General features: G+C 43.7%; 2 protein-coding genes across 6 annotated transcripts; one reads left to right on the forward strand and one right to left on the reverse strand.

The window, feature by feature from the left end:
• The first annotated feature begins 324 nt into the window (after nt 1-324).
• Nucleotides 325-13,610, forward strand: LOC146271445 (epidermal growth factor receptor substrate 15-like 1). 5 transcript variants are annotated; one of them, XM_084707040.1, is made up of 25 exons: nt 325-375; nt 828-869; nt 970-1,059; nt 1,233-1,280; nt 1,376-1,471; nt 1,643-1,741; nt 1,827-1,952; nt 2,037-2,096; nt 2,213-2,467; nt 3,389-3,546; nt 3,829-3,994; nt 4,190-4,252; nt 4,713-4,798; nt 4,985-5,057; nt 5,176-5,337; nt 5,480-5,677; nt 5,896-6,060; nt 6,403-6,508; nt 6,775-6,905; nt 7,002-7,068; nt 8,238-8,320; nt 8,506-8,569; nt 10,045-10,226; nt 11,044-11,060; nt 11,561-13,610. In XM_084707040.1, exons 1-25 carry the CDS (start codon nt 349-351, stop codon nt 11,583-11,585), a joined length of 2,589 nt encoding a protein of 862 aa, XP_084563166.1. In that variant the 5' UTR covers nt 325-348; the 3' UTR covers nt 11,586-13,610. The 5 variants fall into 5 exon arrangements, with proteins under 5 accessions (XP_084563166.1, XP_084563164.1, XP_084563165.1 ...); XM_084707038.1 differs by lacking the exon at nt 11,044-11,060; XM_084707039.1 differs by lacking the exons at nt 4,190-4,252; nt 11,044-11,060.
• Nucleotides 13,611-14,725: 1,115 nt separating this feature from the next.
• Nucleotides 14,726-17,126, reverse strand: klf2b (Kruppel like factor 2b). The gene is made up of 3 exons (XM_084707043.1): nt 16,788-17,126; nt 15,742-16,678; nt 14,726-15,554 (listed from the first exon to the last, which is right to left on the reverse strand). Exons 1-3 carry the CDS (start codon nt 16,857-16,859, stop codon nt 15,379-15,381), a joined length of 1,185 nt encoding a protein of 394 aa, XP_084563169.1. The 5' UTR covers nt 16,860-17,126; the 3' UTR covers nt 14,726-15,378.
• Between the last annotated feature and the right edge of the window lie 3,525 nt (nt 17,127-20,651).

The raw sequence follows: 20,651 nt of genomic DNA on the forward strand, positions 1-20,651 counted from the left end.
TGGGCTGCATGGGGATATATGGTTTTTCAAGGCTAGTCATAGAGCAGGTATACGGACAGGTCGTTTACTGACCCAAACTGGGTCAGTTAACTGATAAATCAAGATAAATAATAAATGCTCAGATTTTCCACGGTGATAAAGGTAAGGAAGCTCGTAACACAGGAAGGGAAGCTCATTCATAACTCGAATTCTCATTAGCTGGGAACTGACTTAAAAAATGACGCACTTTTTTGTGAATTTACGAAATTCATTGAAGAGCAGCGTTCGTCCTGAGCTGTGCACTGACAGCTGTCAAGTTTAGGCTCGTGTCAGTTGAGTGGTGTGCGCGCTCCCGTGACAGCAGGAAATATGGCGGCGCTCATGACTCTCAGCCAGGTAACTTCAAATACTTGAGTTAACGCCCTAAATGTAAGTTCGTTTCGTAAGTTTAGGCTATCTTTAATCCATTTTTGCATAGGAAGGTCACACATGGCAACCCTCTTCAGTCAAAAGTGGTAACGAAGCGAAAGATGTAGATCATTTAGCAAGCTCAGTTGTGTTGTCTGATTTAGCTAACGCGGTAGCTAGCCAGCAAGCCGATGCACCGATTCCCAATATAATGTGTTCTTGGTTTGTCAATCTGTTAACTTTATTGTAAAGCTGACATAGCAAAAGTCGAATCACGAATGCCTGTTAAATATCCTTGGAGGTTAAGTGTCCCTTTCCATTCTATACATTTAGTTTTCAACACAATGTGTACAGCCAGCTAACTTAGCGAGCTACTGTAGCCAGTTTATAGAGCGCATCTATGTATTTCAACTCGACCCATATGCAAACTCTTTATACAGTTATCGAGTGGAAACTCCGCTTACGAGAACTATTACAGACAGGTAATATACCTTGTGGGGTGTTTCTTTTTAAAATATATTTATTAAACTGGACTGTAACGTGAGGCATAACAACATAAGCGTTCTTATTTCAATTTCGTAGGTTGACCCAGGAAACACTGGAAAAATCAGAGCAGCTGATGCTGCTCAGTTCCTGAAAAAGTCTGGCCTGTCAGATAGCACCTTGGGCAAGGTAAGGAACATAAACACACACTGTAATTTTCCAGGTACACCTTGTTTTCGTGTAAAAACCTGTATCTCCAACCAGTACAGTGAAGGTATCAATACTGTCAGGATATCAACCTTAGCCTATGAGTTGTTGACATGTTAATTTTCTCTGATCAATAATGATACTCCTCTGTGTAGATTTGGGATTTGGCCGACCCAGAGAGAAAAGGCTTCTTGGACAAGCGGGTGAACAAATTCTTCTGTGTTGTATAATTTTCTAGCTTTTTCAGTTTGCTTCCCTACATGAAGTATTGATCAGTTCCTCACTTCCTTGTTTTTAGGGCTTTTTCATTGCTCTGAGGTTGGTGGCGTCTGCTCAAGGAGGAAATGACATCAGTCTTAATAATCTTAACCAGACACTGGCTGCACCTAAATTTGTAAGTGTTGAAACCACTCGACACACTTTTATGACAATGTATTTGTTCTTATTGTGGGATATTTAATATGGATAGCATATTGTCTGTCTCCTCTGGCAGATTTGAGATCCTTCGATGATACACCCTGTTGCAGATCGTTTTTTGTGATACCGCATGTGAATTGTTTTGTAGAAAGATGCAAACAGTCCACTGCTGAGCACACCGCTAAGCACGTCGTTGAGCACGTCGCTGAGCATATCTCCTTCTGCTGACTCTCAGTGGGCTGTCAGGGTGAGGATTAATTATACATACGTACATTAACAATGCATCATCTGTTAACTAGCACACTCAGTCTGTAACATATTTCGCCCTCCAGCCTGAGGAAAAAGGGAAGTTCGATGGCATATTTGACAGCCTTTCACCAGTCAATGGTCTGCTCTCGGGTGATAAAGTCAAGCCGGTTTTGATCAACTCCAAACTACCTCTGGATGTTTTAGGAAGGGTAAGCATCCTAAAACTAGTTCTGTCTTGTTACACGAAGAGCTACTGTTAACCTCTTCCTTTACTCTTTTCTTTATACATGTAGATTTGGGACCTTAGTGATGTAGACAAAGATGGCCAGTTGGACAGAGATGAGTTTTCAGTGGTGAGTTGACAAGTTTGAATTTCAGGTCATTAAGTGTATGAATGCGTTTCCAGTTAACGTCTCTAGTCAAAACGTGCACAAAGACAATGCATCTCCCCCCCACTCGCGCTCTCCAGGCCATGCACCTGGTGTACCGTGCCATGGAGAACGAAACCACCCCCACCGCTCTACCCGCCTCCCTCATCCCTCCATCTAAGAGGAAGAAGTCTGCCGGGGCACTGCCTGGTGCCGTGGCTGTGCTGCCCGTTCTGACTGGCCTGATAGGCTCCCCGCCCCTCAAAGAGACCCTGCGCTCCACACCGTCCTTGGGCAGCGTGGCGCCCATCAACACGAGCCTCTCCCCCAAACACTCGTTCAAGGCTGCCTCACAGGTAAGACCCGCTCTGTAGCTACTGGCCTGTAGTCACCCTCCCTGTTCGGCCTCTTACTGCAGCTCCCTCTTGCCTTCTCATAGTTTGGATGAGACAAAAGGATGGCGTATTTTTGTTTGTGTGGCATGCTGTCGTTAGTCATGCCAGGGCACGTTGTAAAGAATGTGGTCCCCTGTTCTTCTGGGTTGTTGGTTAAGGGCACAGCTGAGTAAACCTGCCTTGTCCCTCTTCTCTTTAGACCGGTTCAACCACATGCCCAGCTTTGCCTTTTAGCCTCAAGTTTGTCTTTCCACGTTCATCTCCTATTGTCGCCGTGGTGATTTATATCTGATTATTTATCTTTAGTGCAGTGTCTGGCTTAATTAAAAGGTACACAAGCTGTTATGGCCAAATACTGTCAACTTTTTAAAGATTTGAGTGGATGGATGTAAGATTAGCAGTTATAAAATGTGGTATCACTGTTCCGTTGTAGACATATTACATGCACACTATCTGTTGGGCAATGGACAACGAATCTCACTCCTTCTCTTACACTGTATTTCTTCACTGAAAGAGATGTAGCACGGCGTAAGTCTTGTCCACAAGAAGAGGACAAGTTTTTGCCACTGCATGATTCATTTTTTATAAACATTCATAGCTTTTTGACGCAATTCATCATATGGACATTTTGTGTTAAAATCTGCTACTTCCTGACCAGCTGCACTTGCACTGTTACATCATCAAACTTTGTACCTATTTTAGATGCATCTGTTTTGGGGCGACAATCCTGCATATTTCTCATACACCTGGTTTAAGCACTCGGTTACAAACCCAATTTAAAGCCATCCCAGCACCCACAAAAGAACACATTTATGTTTCTCTTCTCTTTATATCTCTCTCTCCTTTCTTAAATGTTTGGAATTTCCCCCTCCTGCATGTTAGCCCACCGTGAACTGGGTTGTCCCAGTGGCAGACAGAGGGCGATATGACGACATCTTCCTGAAAACGGACAGCGACATGGACGGCCTGGTCACAGGCACAGAGGTCATCGAGATCTTCATGCAATCCAGCCTGCCTCAGACGACACTGGCTCAGATATGGTGAGCACTGTGCACGAATGAGACATGGATAAAGGAATAATGGGGATCAGTCCCAACCAAACATCATAACCCGGACAATCACTGAACACAGTTCAGTCTTTAGCTATATTAGCATGGTGCAATGGATGAAGGCCTGTCCCAGTAGAATGTCACCGATAAAGGCATTCTCAGGTCTCACCAGTAGGGGGAGCACACGTACTATGTAGGCTCGTATTCAGCCTTTTGACAGCTGTGCCACCCAGTTCTGCCGAAGTGTCTACAGATGGTTCCTGTGGTCCCCAGGAGCCTGGCTGACACCCAGCAAGTTGGCAAGTTGTCCAGGGAGCAGTTCTCCCTGGCCATGTACCTGATCCAGCAGAAAGTGACCAAGGGCCTGGACCCCCCCCAGACCATCACCCCAGACATGATCCCCCCCTCGGAGAGGAGTGCCGCGTCCGCAGCCGGGCCCGTGAGTCTCGGCGCCCTTTCGCCACTTTCTCTCTTCAAGTCTCTAGTCTCCCCACGCTGAGGTACTGTTGGTTCTTCGCCGCGCCTCTCCTGCCTCCTGCTCTCAGCTCTGCCCATCTCTCTCTCTCTCTCTCTCTCTCTCTCTCTCTCTCTCTCTCTCTCTCTCTCTCTCTCTCTCTTGGTCCCGTTTCTCAAGAGCTTTGCCGGGTTCATGACTGCTGTGGGACCTGACGTCGCTGCCTATGCTAACCTACGCAGAGTGAGTAGCTGGCCCTGCGTGCCGCTGTGATGTTCTGGTGTGCTGTCGCCGTTTTATTCGTTTGGTTTGTTTCCGGGCCGTCGTCTCTTATCCTGTGCAGCGCCTGGTTTTTCTGTAGAAACATTATGTCTGCTCTATCATTCTAAGTCAATCTGTCTTCAGCCAACACACAGTATTTAAAGCAACACTGCCACCAGGTGGTTCTCAAGAATATAGTTGTCTTGAGAGTTCTGTCTGATGCATGAATTGATTTTCCTGAGAAATGCTTCATTGAAATGTATCACTTTTATGTCATGGAAATGCATGCCGTATGACAAAGATTTGGGCTTTATTTCTATGAGTTTTTCATATTCTGTTGGCCTTTTGTATGCACGATGGTTGTGTGTATCATCACATCAGTGGAGAAGGTCTTCTGCTCCTTTGACTGACTGACTTCTCCTCCCGTCCCCCTCCACCCCAGGACAGCTCCAGCTCCACTGGCTCAGGGGACCTGACGGGCGTCAAAGAGTTGGATGAACTCAGCCAGGAAATAGCTCAGCTGCAGAGGTGAGCCCTCCAGTCTGCCCCTTCCACCATAAGAAGGCCCCTTCCTTGTGTTCTTCCTTTTAGGAAGAGGGGGGGGGGGGGCTGAAGAAGGACAGAAAAATAAGGTCTAACGTAGGCATTGGGATTGAGCTCACTTCCTGCACCTTGTTCGGTCCCTCATCCCTGCCTTCCTGTGGTGTCCTGCAGGGAGAAATACTCTCTGGAGCAAGAGATCCGAGACAAGGAGGACGCCATCCGACAGAAGAACAACGAGGTTCAGGTGAGCGAGCCTTTGTGCAATTTTGCTAGTCTGTCCAAACAAATGGACCCAAGTTTACTGTTTTCTTTGTCCTTGTGTGTGCTCGTGTGCGTGCGTGCGTGCGTGTATGCGTCCTCAGGAGATGCAGGATGACCTGGACAGGGAGAGCAGCAGTCTGCAGGACCTGGAGTCCCAGAAGCAGGACGCCCAGGAGAGGCTGGAGGAGATGGACCAGCAGAGGTCCAAGCTGGAGGGCATGCTCAACGACGTCCAGCAGAAGTGCCAGGACGAATCTCACATGGTCAGCGTCCAGCCTCTGGGACCAATAACGTTCGCCCCTACCCCTCGCGTTCTTTTCTCTTACTTACTTTTACCCCTCCTCCCGTTCGTCTGTCTTCCCTCTTTCCCCCTCCTCCCCCCCCCCCCCCCTCTCTCGCCCCCAGATCTCGTCGCTCCAAACTCAGATCCAGTCCCAGGAGACGGACCTGCAGAGCCAGGAGGCGGAGCTGAGCCGGACCCGGTCGGACCTGAGTCGGCTGCAGCAGGAGGAGGGCCAGCTGGAGCAGAGCCTGCAGGCCGGCCGCGTCCAGCTGGACAGCATCGTCAAGTCCCTCAAAGCCACCCAGGACGAGATCAATCAGGTGAAAAAAACGTTTTAGATGTTTTTATTTTTTTGCTTATTATGAATGACACTGTTTCCATATAGGAATCCGTATTGTCCTCAGACGTTTTACAAATGGTGCACACACTGGTCAAGCAAATGGCATTTAGCAGAGGCCTGGTCTACACTGTTCATGCGAGCTAGTTTTGTTTAGTCTCAGTGCACGCATTCATGTGTATGTGTGGTTTGTTGCCTTAGGCTCGCAGCAAGTTGTCTCAGATCCAGGACAGTCAGCAGGAGGTGAGCAAGAGCATTGAGCAGTACAACAGCGCTATTAACGGCACTAACGGAGGCAGCATGACCAACCTGGCCGACATGAGCGAGGGATTCACCGAGAAGGAGAACGGAGGCTTCGGAACCATGGTAAAATCTTACAGGATATAGCCCTGACCTAAACCCAATGGTACATCTGGTGACTTATGACTTGAGTTTAAGCAGCTTTAAGAAGAGAAAGGTCAAATCTTGCCAGGTCTAGCTTTGCAAAGGTGTATTCCAAAATGCTTCTGACTATAATTGCTTTAGATATCTTTGTATTTGTTTTCTTGTTTTCTTTTGCGGTGTTATATATCAGACTTCCTCGACATTTCATGTTGACCTCCATTTTAAAGTAAATTCATCATTTAAAGCATCAGTCTAGATACTTTTTCTATTTGATGAGTGGCTACGCTTTTTGGGGATCAACTGCTGGAAACTGATTTCCCCCAGGAGGACCCCTTTAAGTCCAAGGTAGCCATGTTCAACAGCAACCCCAGGGATCCTCAGCTTGACCCGTTCCAAACTGAAGACCCCTTCAAGTCGGATCCCTTCAGAGGTGATGCTTCAAAGGCCACATTTTTCATTTTTACATTTCTAAAGGAGAGATAAAAGCATAGGGAACTCACTACAATGGTGTAGGGAGTTCTCAGTGGAAAGACTTGGCGGTTACGTATGGGATACTTGTTCCAATTTGTGATATTTATCACATGCGTGGCCTTCTATAGGGCATACATGTAATCTTACGCATCTAATGCAAAGCCAGTGTTTCAACTGATGACTTGGACTTTAATGTAAGACTGTTGGACCCTTCTCTGTACACAGATCCATTTGGGGGGGATCCCTTCAAAGAGACTGACCCCTTTAAAGGGAGTTCCTCAGAAGACTTCTTCAAAAAGGCAGATCCGTTTGCATCATCGGACCCCTTCAAAAAAAAGCCCATTCCCCCTGCCAAGGTCTGAAGAGGATTCTTTTAAGCGTACTTTGCTTATTATTCATTGAAAATATGAAATAGAATAAAGACAAATATGTGTGATTGTTTTTTTCCCCAGCCTGGCGCATTTGGTAGTAGTGACCACTTCCCTTCCAACAGTCCCAGCCCAAAACCAAAGGACTCAGGTACTGTTACAAAAGCTTTTCTTAAGTAAAAAAAAAACTTTAATAATATCACGCTCACTTACAATAGTCAAAGCAGATTCAGGCTGTTCTTAGAAATAAATGTGATTGTTGTGTGACTGCCAATCCTAGTCTGAAATCGTTTAAATGTCATGCCAAAACGTATGTTTGGATGTGGCCTCATTGGGGTTGCATCTATAAAAAGTGTTGTTACCCAGGTTCATTTACAGTTTTTAGAAAATTATAATCTTTTGGCAAATTCTGCAAGACCTCTCAATAAATACAGTCATTCAACGTAACCATGGTGACATTTAGATGTATTTCTGTTTTGGAGGAGGAGGGGCATGAGCGGTGACATACTATTTTTCTCACTGTGGCTTCATATTTTCCTGTGGTGAACCTTCTATTTTAAGCAGGCTACCTACGCATTTAACTGCTGGCCAACTAAAAATAACCCCCTGGAAAAACAGGAGGCTCACTGGGGGCCAAACATAACAGAAACTATGTGGGTCCATAGGTCCAGAACACACTGCCATCACTGCCTTAACCAGTTCAACTCTGCCTCTGTCCCCTGTTCTCCGCCTGGTATTGAACTGGTACATGCTTCATTCGGGAGGAAGTTGTTTTAAATTAGGGGCAAGGTTCCTCCTACGCACTGCTGAATCTAGCAGCCTCCGCGGGAACACAGAACCGAGTGTGGGAGGGAGCCCAGCTTCTTAACGCCAAACGAACCTGCTGCGTAGCGTAACACCCATGAATGCTACTCTTTATGGTCTCCCTCACAACAAACATATTTAGTTACAATGGTTCACTTTTTTTTCCACTGGTGCCCCTGCACAGTTGGCAATTTATTCATTAAGTCCAAAGGCATACCACAATGTGTAAAAACAATCTCACCACAGTACTTCAACAGTACCCCGACTGACGGCTTTAATGAGTTAATCAGATGCACACGTCAGACTATAACAGTACTTCAACTTTTCAGGTTTCGGAAAAATCGTGGTAAATGAAGCGGCCTAGCCACAAACAGTATGCCTCCTTCTGAAAATAGAGCCTAAGCTCTTTTGAAATAAGCAAAGTATGGTGATGGATTTGAATGTATGCTTGAGGCCAAGCCTTCATTGACGCTAGACGTTCCCATAAATGTTTCATTGTGCCGTGTTTTGTTTTAGACGGCTTTGGGTCGGGGGACGCGTTTGGTGGCGGCTCTTACGCAGCCAAGGGGGGTTTTGCTGACTTCAGTCAAATGTCAAAGGTGAGTTCTTCACCCTCCGATACGAAAATATTGTGATGCCAAACAGCATAATTTTCAACTGATTCCCTGTGGATTTCCTCTTTTAATGATGTCATGAAACATGTTGATGACCAGTATACATACTACATTCTAGCACTAAAGTTTTGTTTGGGAGGAATAGGTTGTCGTGTGATATTCTATTTCAGAAGCCAGACAATCCTATGCTGCCACCAAAGAAGAACATACCCCACAGGCCAGCTCCTCCCTATGGTAAGGCCTGATGATGTGCTTGTGTGTGTGCCTGCTCAGTGAAGTAAATCTCGTTTCAATTGTGGATGTAACACTTAACATACCTTTTCTCCCAGCTCCAAAATGAAACTGTTTTTTAATTCACTCTTCATCATGTGTATTTCACTTTTACAGATGTCAGTCACTCTTGCTGGTTGAAAGCGTCAAAAAAAAACTGCTGGTTGAGTCAGCGTTTTTGGAGAACTCATTTCTGGGTGGCACACTGTCTTTATTAAAGTTCAGTGTTGTTTTTGTTAGTACGCTGTATGAAAGTACTTCCCCTTTACTCCACCCTCGCTAGCCTTGCAAGGGGGCAGAGCAATCAGTTTCTTCATCTTCTTCTTGAAGTCGTAAACAGGAAAGCTGTTGGTACAGATAACCCAGGCCTAAAGCACGGGTGCAGATTGTTGACTGTTCAGTGTACTGAATGAATTGGTTCTTCCTCAAGTGTTGCTGGTTATTGTGGTGCGAGTTTATACTTTTGAATCAGTACTGACAGCACGGTCACGATAAAAGACAGCACTCAAAAAGGCAGCCAGTATACTGCCACTGAACTGTTGCGCTGCCTTTTTAGTGACATTGTGCACATGCGGCACGCCACAATGTCTGTTGTGGATGTGTTCATGTGCGCTCGCAAGTGTGAAAACTCCCACCCACACAACTCTTGCAACTTGTGTGACCTAGCTATGCCACCTTTTCTCTGGTGTGATCTTCAGGTCACCCCACCACCATGCACACACACTCACTCACACACAGCCACCGTGTTTCCCATGTGGTCAAACAGTCCCTCCTCGTATCTCACAGGAAGTATTTACAGGTTGTACTGCTCGGAAACAGAGCATCTTGGCAGATATGGTCATTCAATCAATGAAATCTACAGCAGTAGTGCTGAAGTTTTAGTTGAACTTTGCATGAGGCCCACACCTGTTGCTCAAAGGATACATATTAGGATCCAAATGTGAGACAGTTTCATCAACATTGTGGTTAGCACCTTTTTTTTGGTAAGCCAACCATTATTGCTTTCCCACGGGTGCCTGTGTGTGCTGGTTGCCCTCTTCCTGCAGCTTTCACAACTCTCTTGACTTCTCCAACTGCGGGTTTAGGGTTAGCTTTTTTGCTTTTGTTTGAGTTTTTCTGTATTTTGTTAAAAATACTTTTAACCATTTCTGCGTTATTTTTGATAGTGACAGTATGTAAAGACACAGGAAAGGCAGGGGAGATAGAGGGCATGACATGCAGTAAATGGCCCGGACTGGGGTCAAACCTGGGCCTCTGAGGTAAGGACTTAGCCTCTGTGGTGACTGTCCTACCAGGTGAGCCACCAGGACGCCCCTGCTTTCTGAGTTTAGCACCCTTTGCATCATTTACCCTGATTGGTGAGGCAGGGAGGCACCTGATGACATTTCTGAGCGTCAGATACTGACAGTACTCCATGTTCCTCTCTGAACCCTCTCCAGGTAAACGTAGTCATGCAAACCTTCTCGGGCTGGCTGCCTTGGACAACCCAAGGGAGCCGGTCCACTGTACCGAACGTAGTCAGAGTAAAATGGCTTCTGGAGACTCAACAAGCAGCAAAGATGCATTCGCTTTTGGCGCTGCTATGAAAGACACCTCTGGCGGGTTTGCAGATGTGGGCTCTGTAAGTGGAAGTGCTGGTTACCGCTTTCATCCAGTTGTTGTTGTTGTTGTTGTTGCTGCTGTTGTTGCTTTCTGCTCCTAGCGATTGCATCCCAAGGGAGATAACAGTGGCCTTGTGTCTGGCTTCTGCGCTATGGCTTTGGATTGCTGCTCCTCATTCTGTCAACCCAGACGGCTGAGCCTGTTGTGACAGTATATATGGCTACTGTTCTGTTTCCCAATTGTACCCGATAAAAAAAAAAAAAAAAAGTACTTGGTTTGTACCATGTCCGACTGTGGTAGGGTCTTCAGCTCACGGACCTTTGTGGGCCTTTGAATGAATGTTGACGGGGGTTTCTTTTGGTGTCCATGCTTATTGCACTCCTTTGTACTGTACATGTCCTTACAAGTCTGCACAGGGATTGTCTCAGGGCAGACCTTGTCCATCCTCACATTTCCATACCTTCGTCAGCATGGCCGCAAATGCGGATTGCTTTCAATCTTGTCTCTGACCTTTCCCTGTGACGTTATTTGCAGTAAGAAGGAAAGTTAAAAGTCACAGTATCTGGCATACGCAATATTGTCAAATGTAGAAATTGTCTCATAAGCTGGTTTAATAGATGGAACAGAAAGTCTAACCTTAGATCAACTTGCATGTTAATTCTGGCTTTCCATGTCTGCTATTTTATTGCTCTTCCCACTGCCACAATGCTCTCAGGACTATCAGCTGCATGGCAGTTTGGCCCTTTGTGTATTCTTTTTGGGGGAAATATGTGTAGATATTTGTACATTGTCTATATCTAGTTTTTGTATTATAGAACGTTTGTTTTTATTCCCAGGATCTGAAAAAGTCGAGGTAAGGTTACTTGTTGGTGTGGTGACCTTTTGTATTGTTATTTGCATGCAAGGAACGTATCCAGAATGAGAGCACTATGATTGGTGAGAACTGCTGTTTGAGATCCACCAATCAGGTGGATCCATTCCATACACTAAGTCCAATGGCGTGTTCAGTGAAGTAATCACTCATAGCAAAATGGCAAGGTCAACACAGACCTCAGGTACATCATATGTGATTTGTCATGCTGCTTTGCTTTGAATTATATTGAAATTCCAAACCCTCCCTATTTTTTAATTAGATTCCCTGAAATTGTGTTTGTTGAAAATGCATTCGTTTTTTTATCCAATGACTATGCAATATAAATTGTATTCAATCAAATTCTGCATTATTCACAACTTTCGGAAGCACATAAGATTCGTTTTTTTGGTTTGTTGTGTTTGTGTTAGCGGCTGGCTTGGAGTGAATCTGTCCAGCCTGCTTGCCAGTGCGCTGACCAATGTCTCTTTGCTGTCCTCTAGTTTGGAAATGAGAGCGACCAGCTAGAGTGGGCCAAGCGGGAGAGTGAGCGGGAGGAGCAGGAGAGACTGAGGAGGCTCCGCCTCCAGGAACAGCAAGACCTCGACCTGGCCATCGCCCTTAGCAAGGCAGACATGCCCAGTGTCTGACCACTCATCTACGATGCACGCACTTCCTGCGTCAGCTCTACCCTCACTAAAGGTGAATGTCAGCTCCTTAACACTGAGATGATGACACATGAAAGAACAACACTTCTACAATGAAAGAATGGGCCCTAGCTATTATCTCTACAGCCAGACTCTAGCCTTTCCCCTCCGAGACTAGCTCGGATGCAGGCTTTGATGTACACCCTCAAGAATTGTGGACAAACCTTTCATCAACACTCTTCTTTATTCACCAAAGCCTCAGTTCATAAGTTCTGCAGCTTTCGTGTTTCTCATCCACATTGCGTTGCAACTGTAATGAAGTACAATGAAGACCGTTTTTCTGCCTGATTTAAGCCTGGGCTAAGCCCAATTTTGAAGTGACTTAATCCATCACCAGTGGAGAGCCTGCATCGTGCTCCATGGGTTTAGGTGGGGAAAACTTTGAAGACATGTCTTTGCTTTACTCTTTTTTGTACAGAAATCTGCTTTTTTAATCTATTTTATTTCATTTTATTATTTATATACAAAATGCATCAGTAGTTTATGAAGTATCTGTGAATGCACTATCGTAACCTTCAACAGCTCTTCTCCTGGAATTTCATCCTATCTTAGAGGTCTGACACTTATGAATTCCAGATTTTTGGTGCAAATCTTATTGTGGGTCAGGAAATCAAAAATGAAAGTACAGTTATTGTTTGATTACATTTTCAGTTTTTACTATCTTTAAATTCTTGTCGTATCTATACGTTCCCTCGTATCTATCTTTCAGTTGGTAAAGATATATTTTCCCAAAACTAGAATTTTCAACTTTGTAAGTGTTATTTTGATTTGGAGCTGTGTGATTTATAATACACATGCTTTGGACATGTTTTAATACTCCTTATCAAGCCATGGCTTATTGATAAAGGTGTAAAGCCCTTAGAACAACAACCTTTTGATGCCTTCTCGGCTTTTATCTTTTTTTTTTTTCTTTTTTTTTTTTTGAAATCCCTTCGTTTTAGTATCAAATTTAGCATGAATTTTTGTATTTTTCGGCGCAAAATGGTTATGCTTTGCAGTTTCCACTCAATTTGTTCATTTTGTGCATAGCAATAAAACACTATCACAACTGCCCCGTAGTCCAATACCAGAGCAAACTGCAAACATTTGGGGCCTTGTTTCATCTTCCAGAAAGGCTTGTGTGGCTATCATAAATGCTATTTGAAGAATCATGTCTGTCTTCCTTGCCAAGATATTCCTGTGGTCTGACTGGTCTTACATGTTAGCTGACAAAAAACATGTGTTGTTCATGTCTTACAGTGGCAACCTTACAACAGTTAGAGGTTTCTATAGGGTACTACACCAGTGTAGCCTCTTCCATAGGGATACAAACCTATTTGCTTTGACTAATACTGTTACAACAGACTAAAGATTGTGTGTGCTTGCTGTAGCTACCTGTGTACTCCTGGCAATATGCTTGATGCTCCCAAAGGCAGCTGTAGTTGGACTAATGTCACCTGTCAAAGCCTCACAACTACCATCATATCAGTTGCGCTCAAAGTTGAATCATGCCCACAATCCGATGCATATACTGTGGGTTCAGATGCCTTATAGACTGTTGCTTCTATGTCATTATATCATTGTATTGACCCAAGATGCTTTTAAAACTTGCGTGTGGAGCATATTCAAGGCATATTGTGTGTAGCTTGCTCTTCCAATGTGAATGGTTGACTGGAAATGTGGGGCCTACATGGAGCTTCATTGACTGCTACACAATGTCTGCCTTATTTATTGAGATCCAACATGTCATATGTAATAGTACATACCATATATGATTATAAATATTCTTTCAGGTTTTGGAACTCACTTCAATATGTGATACATACTATGTATATCTTTTAATATAATAAAAGCAAGTGTAACATTCCTTGATAACTTCTGGCTCATTATAGGTAGATGCACACACGTGCAGGCACCCCCCCCCCCCCCCCCACTACACACACGCTGCTGTCACAACTGAAAGTTACTCAAACGGGCAGACAAGTGAAATGAGAACGTTGAATTTGCATTTCACAAATTCTTTATTTTCAGATTATTTTTTCTTTTTGATACTTTACATGAATTGTTAAATGATTGACATAGCCAGTTATCATTCCAGTTCAACTATCTTCTCTTGCCCCAGTGGTCCGCTGAATTTGGAGTTTGAAACATAGTCATAACATTTTCACTTGAATAGAGTAGTATGTAATAAAGTTTGGGTGACTCATTGGCACCACATGATGGAAGGTGTGGTTTAATTGAGCTTGTTTAACTTTTTATAGTAATTTACACAACTGAGGGGAAACATGTATTATAAATGTACAACCACATTTTCACAAATGTGTTATGTACCCAATCCATTCAGTATTTCATGTCAATATGGATGTACTCCTTATAGTGATGTATTGGTTTTCTACACTCCACTTCATTGGCATGGGAGACATGGTAGAAGACACTACACTGCCTAGGAATATGTGCTCTTTGAATGTTGCAAATTGCAGCTATGGTTCTGTTGCCTGTGTAATTGTAGTATTAAGGCCCCTTTGATGTTTAACTGTAATTTCTACCCATCAGAAGTGGGAGTCTATGGGCTGCTTGACGAGGGCTGCTAGGCCCCTCTGTCCAGACGTCTCCCCACTCCCTCTCTGTAATTATGGAAATGTACTGTTTGTATTTATAGTCTGAGCCCACAAGCGTCTGGCCTGGTGTGTTTTGCAGCTGGAAAACATAATTGTGTAAATGGTGATACCATGTCTATTGAGTTCAGCAGTGGGTGTATAGACTGGGCCTCAGTTACTCAAAAAGATGCAGTTTACCTGTGTCCTTTTCAGGCCTGCGCTTCTGCGTCTATTTCAACTCTAAGTTGATATTCAGGGGGTGGATGTGGTTCATGTAAGGACAATGTGTGAACACGTTTCTAGAAAAGGAACTACTTTGTTGACTAACCTTGTACAATCATTGTGTCATTGTGAAAACTCAGGAAATATCCACATGAATCATGTATTTTATGTTTTGTTTTTTTAATATTTACAATAAATACACAATTTACAGTATAAAATTCATATACAAGTCCATATAAATTTCAGTAAAAAATAAAAATACACAGGACATCAAGCCCTGATAGTGTACATGGGGGCTGGATCCAGCAGTTGCACTCAAGGAAGACAATTTTCAGCTAAGTGATTTTAAATTAAGAACACAGTTGACTATGCTATTCAGGCCATTCAAAACAATGAGGCAGTTTAAATAACAAAACATTGTCTTTGCTCACACAGGTACATTTCACTTAGGCATAATTTTGTCTCCACTATTTTGGCTGACCTGGCAGATTGACTATGGAAAGTTTTACAGTAGCACACAGTCGCAATAGAAAGGCACTTTTGTGTCCAACAGCACTCCAGTTTTGAAGAAGAGCAGTATAGGGCCAGCCCCTTATTGGCCTGTCTGCCCAAAAACAAATATCAAATGAAGCTTTTCTAAAGCTTTCATATACAACCAAGGTAGTACCAGCTACATTATTACGAAATAATATCACTAAACTTTTATCAATATAAAAAGCTTTGGTCGTGAAGAACAAATTAAATAAAAACAACAAATAATCGAAAAGTCATGAAATACATCCTATGATTTCCCCGGCCCTCGAGGCCTTACAAGGTTCACATGTGCCTCTTCATGTGAAGGGCCAGGTGGTCAGACCTCGAGAAGGCTCGCTCGCACAGATGGCACTGAAAGGGACGGTGACCGGTGTGTTTGCGGTAATGGCGAGTGAGTTCATCAGAACGAGCGAATTTCCATCCGCAACCCTCCCAGCTGCAATGGTAAGGCTTTTCACCTGTGTATACAATGAAAGAAGGAGATGTCAACATTTGCACTGCTGAAGCTTTCTTCAAAAGTTAAAACACAATGTTTAGTCTACATTCGGTACGTCATGGTCATTAATATATTGTTTCCCCCGCCAACTGCCCCCCCCCCTCAACTATAATCAAATAAGTCAACTAAAATAAGATTGAAACTCTTACCAGTGTGAGTTCGGTGGTGCGCTTTCAGATGTGAGCTTTTGGTGTAAGTTTTTCCGCAGCCAGCAAAGGTACAGGTGTGTGTCGCTGTCCGCTTCCGTGGCCAGGTGCGCCGTCCTCTCTTGGGCTTAGACTCCAGAAGCTCAAGTGGAGATGACGGGGGTGTCAGCATTACCCTCTGCGGATTTGGCTGCATGGTCAGGCCCTCCTCGTACATGCCAAACTGGTGCGCACCGTGATATGAAAGCTGCATCTGGCCAGCTTGAGGTGGAGGAAGGTGTGGGTACGACGGCGAGGAGTGGTACTTCTGGGGGAAGCTCATGGAGTGACACATCGGTGTCTGGATGTCGGAGTTGCCTTGGTCATCTGGGCTAAGCGGCGGCGTCATGGTGCTTGTTGCGCGCGGGGAGATGGCAACCCGCGGCTGCTCAAAGGACATCATGCAAGAAACATTTCCCTCTTGCTTGATTTTTGGGCAGTTCTGAGGAGCAATGCCAAAAACTGGCCCGTAACCGTCCATAGATGGTTCAATTTTAATGTTATCAAGTATGTCCTGCTTGGGAAAAGCCGTGGAGTTCACATAAAATCTTCCATGTATGCCAGTGCCGCGCGTAATGCAATAACTACTGTCGCTGTGTAGTTCAGTCATGAGACTGGTACTGTACGGTGGAGGCGGTGTGCTGTGTTCCGCTGATGGATAGGTCGTCATGGTGTTTCCCGTCGTATACATGGTGCTTGGGTCAGCTGAGCCCATATATTCCGCACCTGCTCCAATCGGCGCCACGCTATCCGCTGCAGTTGTGTTGGCGAGTATAAAATCCAAATCCAAGTAATTACTCAGATCCTCGTCGTCCTTTCTGCCGTGACTGTCAATGTTCTGTACCATCTCCAGCATTGAACAGCTGGGAGTTATTGGTTTGTCAATTTCGCTTTTCCATCTCTGCAAAGTAAAGTTAGAGAGGCCATTAGACACCGCATAGTACGTTGAAAGCAAAGCAGAAATGTATCACTGTCAAACTTTTAATGTGTTGTAAATATGTCATACTTACATTATCCCAACATTTTTCCCTCTGATTTGAGAATGTTGAAAAAGACGGCAGCATTACATCGGATAAGGCCATCGTTTGATCGATAAACAGTTGTGTATTTATTGTGCGAAAGCCTGTGATCACCTTGTCACACTCAAATGTGTGCGCCTCAGACTGTTACTACAAAGTTGCGCTTCAGAGACATGAACAAGTTTGAATGGTAGGAGGTCCTCTCGACTTTCTAAATACCGTAGCTCGACCAATAGTGCAAGTCCAGGAAATACGTCTAGGATAAGTAAATATAGCCGTTTATAAAGGGTCCCTCTTTAAGTTCGAAGAGCTTTTGCGCTCTGCCTCTCTCTCACTCACGGTCGATCGTACAAGCCTATAAAGCACTGGATCCTCCCTCCTAAACGGTGACGCATGTGGCCAATAGCTCCGCCTATATAAAAAAAGGGGGGCTGCACCGTCCACAGTTGGAAGTTGTAGGTTACACTACCAATGGAACATACAGTAGGCAACCATTACATTGCGTAATGTAAGCTGTACCCTTAAGACAAAGTTCCAAAATTATCGTTTTGAAAAAAGCTTAAAATTATATACTTGCACTATGATGTACAATATCTTAAATTGCCGTGAAACTGAGTGGATTACAACTGTTTGGGAGAGATAGTGGCGCGGAGAGGCACCTGCTTGCCGCACATCTCCCTCAGTCATTATCATTAGGCCTACTGTAAAAGGGTAACTATTGTTCTTGCGCAGCAGGCTTGTCTAAACGCACGCGGCTCCCAGGCGCCAGGGTAGTCTGAAACTCTTTTCACGGTACTTAACAGTTTCAAAACTCGGAATTTTGGCGCTATTTAGCATCCTATTCAGGTGTAAATAACGGGTATTGAAGCCGTTTTTTGAAATGCAGACGTGTGAAATTTGCATCTCATTCAGGAGCATCAGTTTCGTTCATGGTGAGATATGCCACCCACAACAGTTGAGAGTTTCTGGCAATTTTTGTGTTCCCTCCAAACTGTAAGACACACACACTGTGTCCATCTAACATTCTGAACTGTCATAGGGGGCAATGTGTTCAAACAGTGTCCATAAACTACAGCACTAGCCTAGCAGGGTCAAATAGATATCCAATTAAGACACAACCACAGTTGACCTGCTTACACACACATAATATGTAAAAACGTTGGTGTCTATGATTATGTGAACAGAAATTAAGATCAGGAATGATAAGGCCCAGTTAGGTAATGTTCTTGGCATTATATAACTATGACAGTGAGTATGATAGCATTCAGAAAGATGCATTCATTGTTCAAGAAATAAAGGGAGATTGAACCAGATAGCGTACCTTTGGTTTCAGTAGCAAGCAGGTAGGCATCAGTGCAGCTGATATAACTGTATAACTTTTAGTGGGGTAATCAGGTTTAATAGGTGAACATTAGGGGAACTGTCATGTGAGTGATATATGGGAAAGTGTGTGGATTAGCAACAATTCCACAGAACTAAAGCTGTTTTTGAGAAACATTTACACAATAGTGACATTGGGCAATTCAAAATAACATTTCACAATTCAATAAGTTAAGCGCAAGTACATCAGGCACCTAAAGGGAGAGCTTGTTCCCATTTGTGCTGACATTCCCTAACCCTATATCACTCAACCTTTCATTCAAATGTGGTCAAGTAAACATTTAATGTTATATTTACTCATAACTTAGTCCACACAAGGGGGTCAATCTCTAGAATTCTGATCTCTCTGATCAGGATTTCACAGTGTCATGTCATCACAAATGTGTACATTTTTTTTCTCTATGGAAAGGATTCAGAGACATCTGCTACGCGCCTTTGGCTGCGTTCAGAGCTTCCATGGAAAACACAATCTGGATGCAGAGCGCAGAAGCAGCATGGGACTTCCAGCCAGAGCGGGAGGCAGAGAGAGTTTGAGAGGGAGTGGGATTCTGCTCTGGGTTTATATACCAGGGTTATTTTTAACCACAAACTCCTTGCTTATTACAGCGTTTCCTCCCCGGACCACTCAGGAAGCACGTTGGGCTCCTTTTCCTGCTCACATGCGGCCAGATTCAAACAGAATCAAAGAATGATAGCATTGAGTCTCACCATCTCCTGTTAGGAAAAGAAGTGTGTGTGTGTGTGGTGGTGTGTGTGTGGGGGGGGGTGGGGGGGACGAAATGTTAAACAGAAAAGGTTAGCACGTGCCAGTGGCGTGAGATTCAAAGACTTGGCCCCTGTCCTGCTCTCATTTCAGAGCACCTCAAATATTTGTGGAGAAAAAAAATCAACCTAGACTTTTCCTCTCACTTTTTGACCATTTTACCCAAGGAGCGGTTTGTTTCTTTAGTATACAAGTTTAGTGTAAGGATCCAGTATGTTGCAGTGACTGGCAACCACTGCAAACAAATTGACCTAATACAAAAAAGCAGCCACAATAATCTGGTTTGCATATAAGCAACTATTTATTGATTCAAGTGGATATTGTGTGTCCAGTATTCCACAAAAGTAATGTTGATTGGCCGTTAGAAACTCACCACATTAACATACAACGCCACCACTAAACGATACAGTCCTAAGGCTACAAAGGACTAAATTTAGCTTTGGGAACATGAGTATGGCCTTGCTTTAGTCAAAGTATACTGGTCATAGTAATCCAAAATGGGATACAGACTTGAAGCTACATTTGAGAGTCACCAACCAAACAAAGAGTCGGTGTTCCAACAAGAAAAAACAAAATAGTCATAAATTTTTCCATTTGAAAATGTGTGCCAATTTTCGAGTCTCTACTGAAAAAGTTCATATTAAACATTTATTTACTCTCACATTGAGTTCTCGTAAATATTTTTACTCCATTAAAATATTTGGGAGACAGTGATGAAAAGCACACAATAATCCCTTCTTTAAGGCACTTCTATAAGGCACTACAAAACCATAGCTGTTTTTGAGAAACATTTACACAATAGTGACATTGGGCAATTCAAAATAACATTTCACAATTTAATAAGTTAAGCGCAAGTACATCATGCACCTAAAGGGAGAGCTTGTTCCCATTTGTGCTGACATTCCCTAACCCTATATCACTCAACGTTTCATTCAAATGTGGTCAAGTAAACATTTAATGTTATATTTACTCATAACTTAGTCCGCACAAGGGGGTCAATCTCTAGAATTCTGATCTCCCTGATCCGGATTTCACAGTGTCTTGTCATCACAAATGCACTACAGGTACACTACCTTCTATAAGGCACGACAGGTAAACATCTGAGTTTATAGTCTCGACACACAGAACTTAGAAAACAGTGGCTACACTGGCCGGTTGGTCACGTTGCATTCCACATTACATCTACATTAACAAAACCAGAGTCTGGTTTGAACCAAACCCAAACACATGTTTCAGCAACCAACTTAGCTTTCAGAAAGTGTTACGGAAAACCCACCTCTTGAAAATATGCAGCTAACATGGCAGTCCTGGCTACATGTGGATATAATTGAGTTGAGGCCTAGTAGTGAGGGGGATGGGCTCAATTTATTAGCTGTTAACACTGGGGATCGTACAGACCTCCTCACACACCACACACTTGCATGCCTTGTGCTGGCTATGAAAATGTTTTCTTTCTCCAAAGTGCAAAGAAAGGCGCTTTTTATTTGATTAATGAGAATGGACAGAGTCTCTTTGGCCCAGGGTATTCATGGCTTTGGAGTCTATCTGTACTTCAAGATATTCCATGTGGTATTTTAGACACACTCACATAGATTTGACATGACTCCGTTTAAGCCTTGTCATTGAGCACTGCACACTGAATGACTTAAGTTTGGTATATTGTTAAACTGTAAAGGTCAGTTTCTGTTTCCATGTCTTCAGAAATAGAAATG

This window comes from Hypomesus nipponensis, chromosome 10 (genome assembly GCF_054491055.1).
Source record: "Hypomesus nipponensis isolate SF chromosome 10, ASM5449105v1, whole genome shotgun sequence".
NCBI classification, from domain to species: domain Eukaryota; kingdom Metazoa; phylum Chordata; class Actinopteri; order Osmeriformes; family Osmeridae; genus Hypomesus; species Hypomesus nipponensis.

Coding starts and splice junctions, on each gene's coding strand:
- LOC146271445 (XM_084707038.1), top strand. CDS start 349: ATGGCGGCGCTCATGACTCTCAGCCAG. Junction 6,061..6,402: donor ACGGAGGCTTCGGAACCATG/GTAAAATCTTAC, acceptor GATTTCCCCCAG/GAGGACCCCTTTAAGTCCAA. Junction 10,227..11,560: donor GGTTTGCAGATGTGGGCTCT/GTAAGTGGAAGT, acceptor GCTGTCCTCTAG/TTTGGAAATGAGAGCGACCA.
- klf2b (XM_084707043.1), bottom strand. CDS start 16,859: ATGGCCTTATCCGATGTAATGCTGCCGTCTTTTTCAACATTCTCAAAT. Junction 16,679..16,787: donor GGGAAAAATGTTGGGATAAT/GTAAGTATGACA, acceptor TTTACTTTGCAG/AGATGGAAAAGCGAAATTGA. Junction 15,555..15,741: donor GCACCACCGAACTCACACTG/GTAAGAGTTTCA, acceptor TTGTATACACAG/GTGAAAAGCCTTACCATTGC.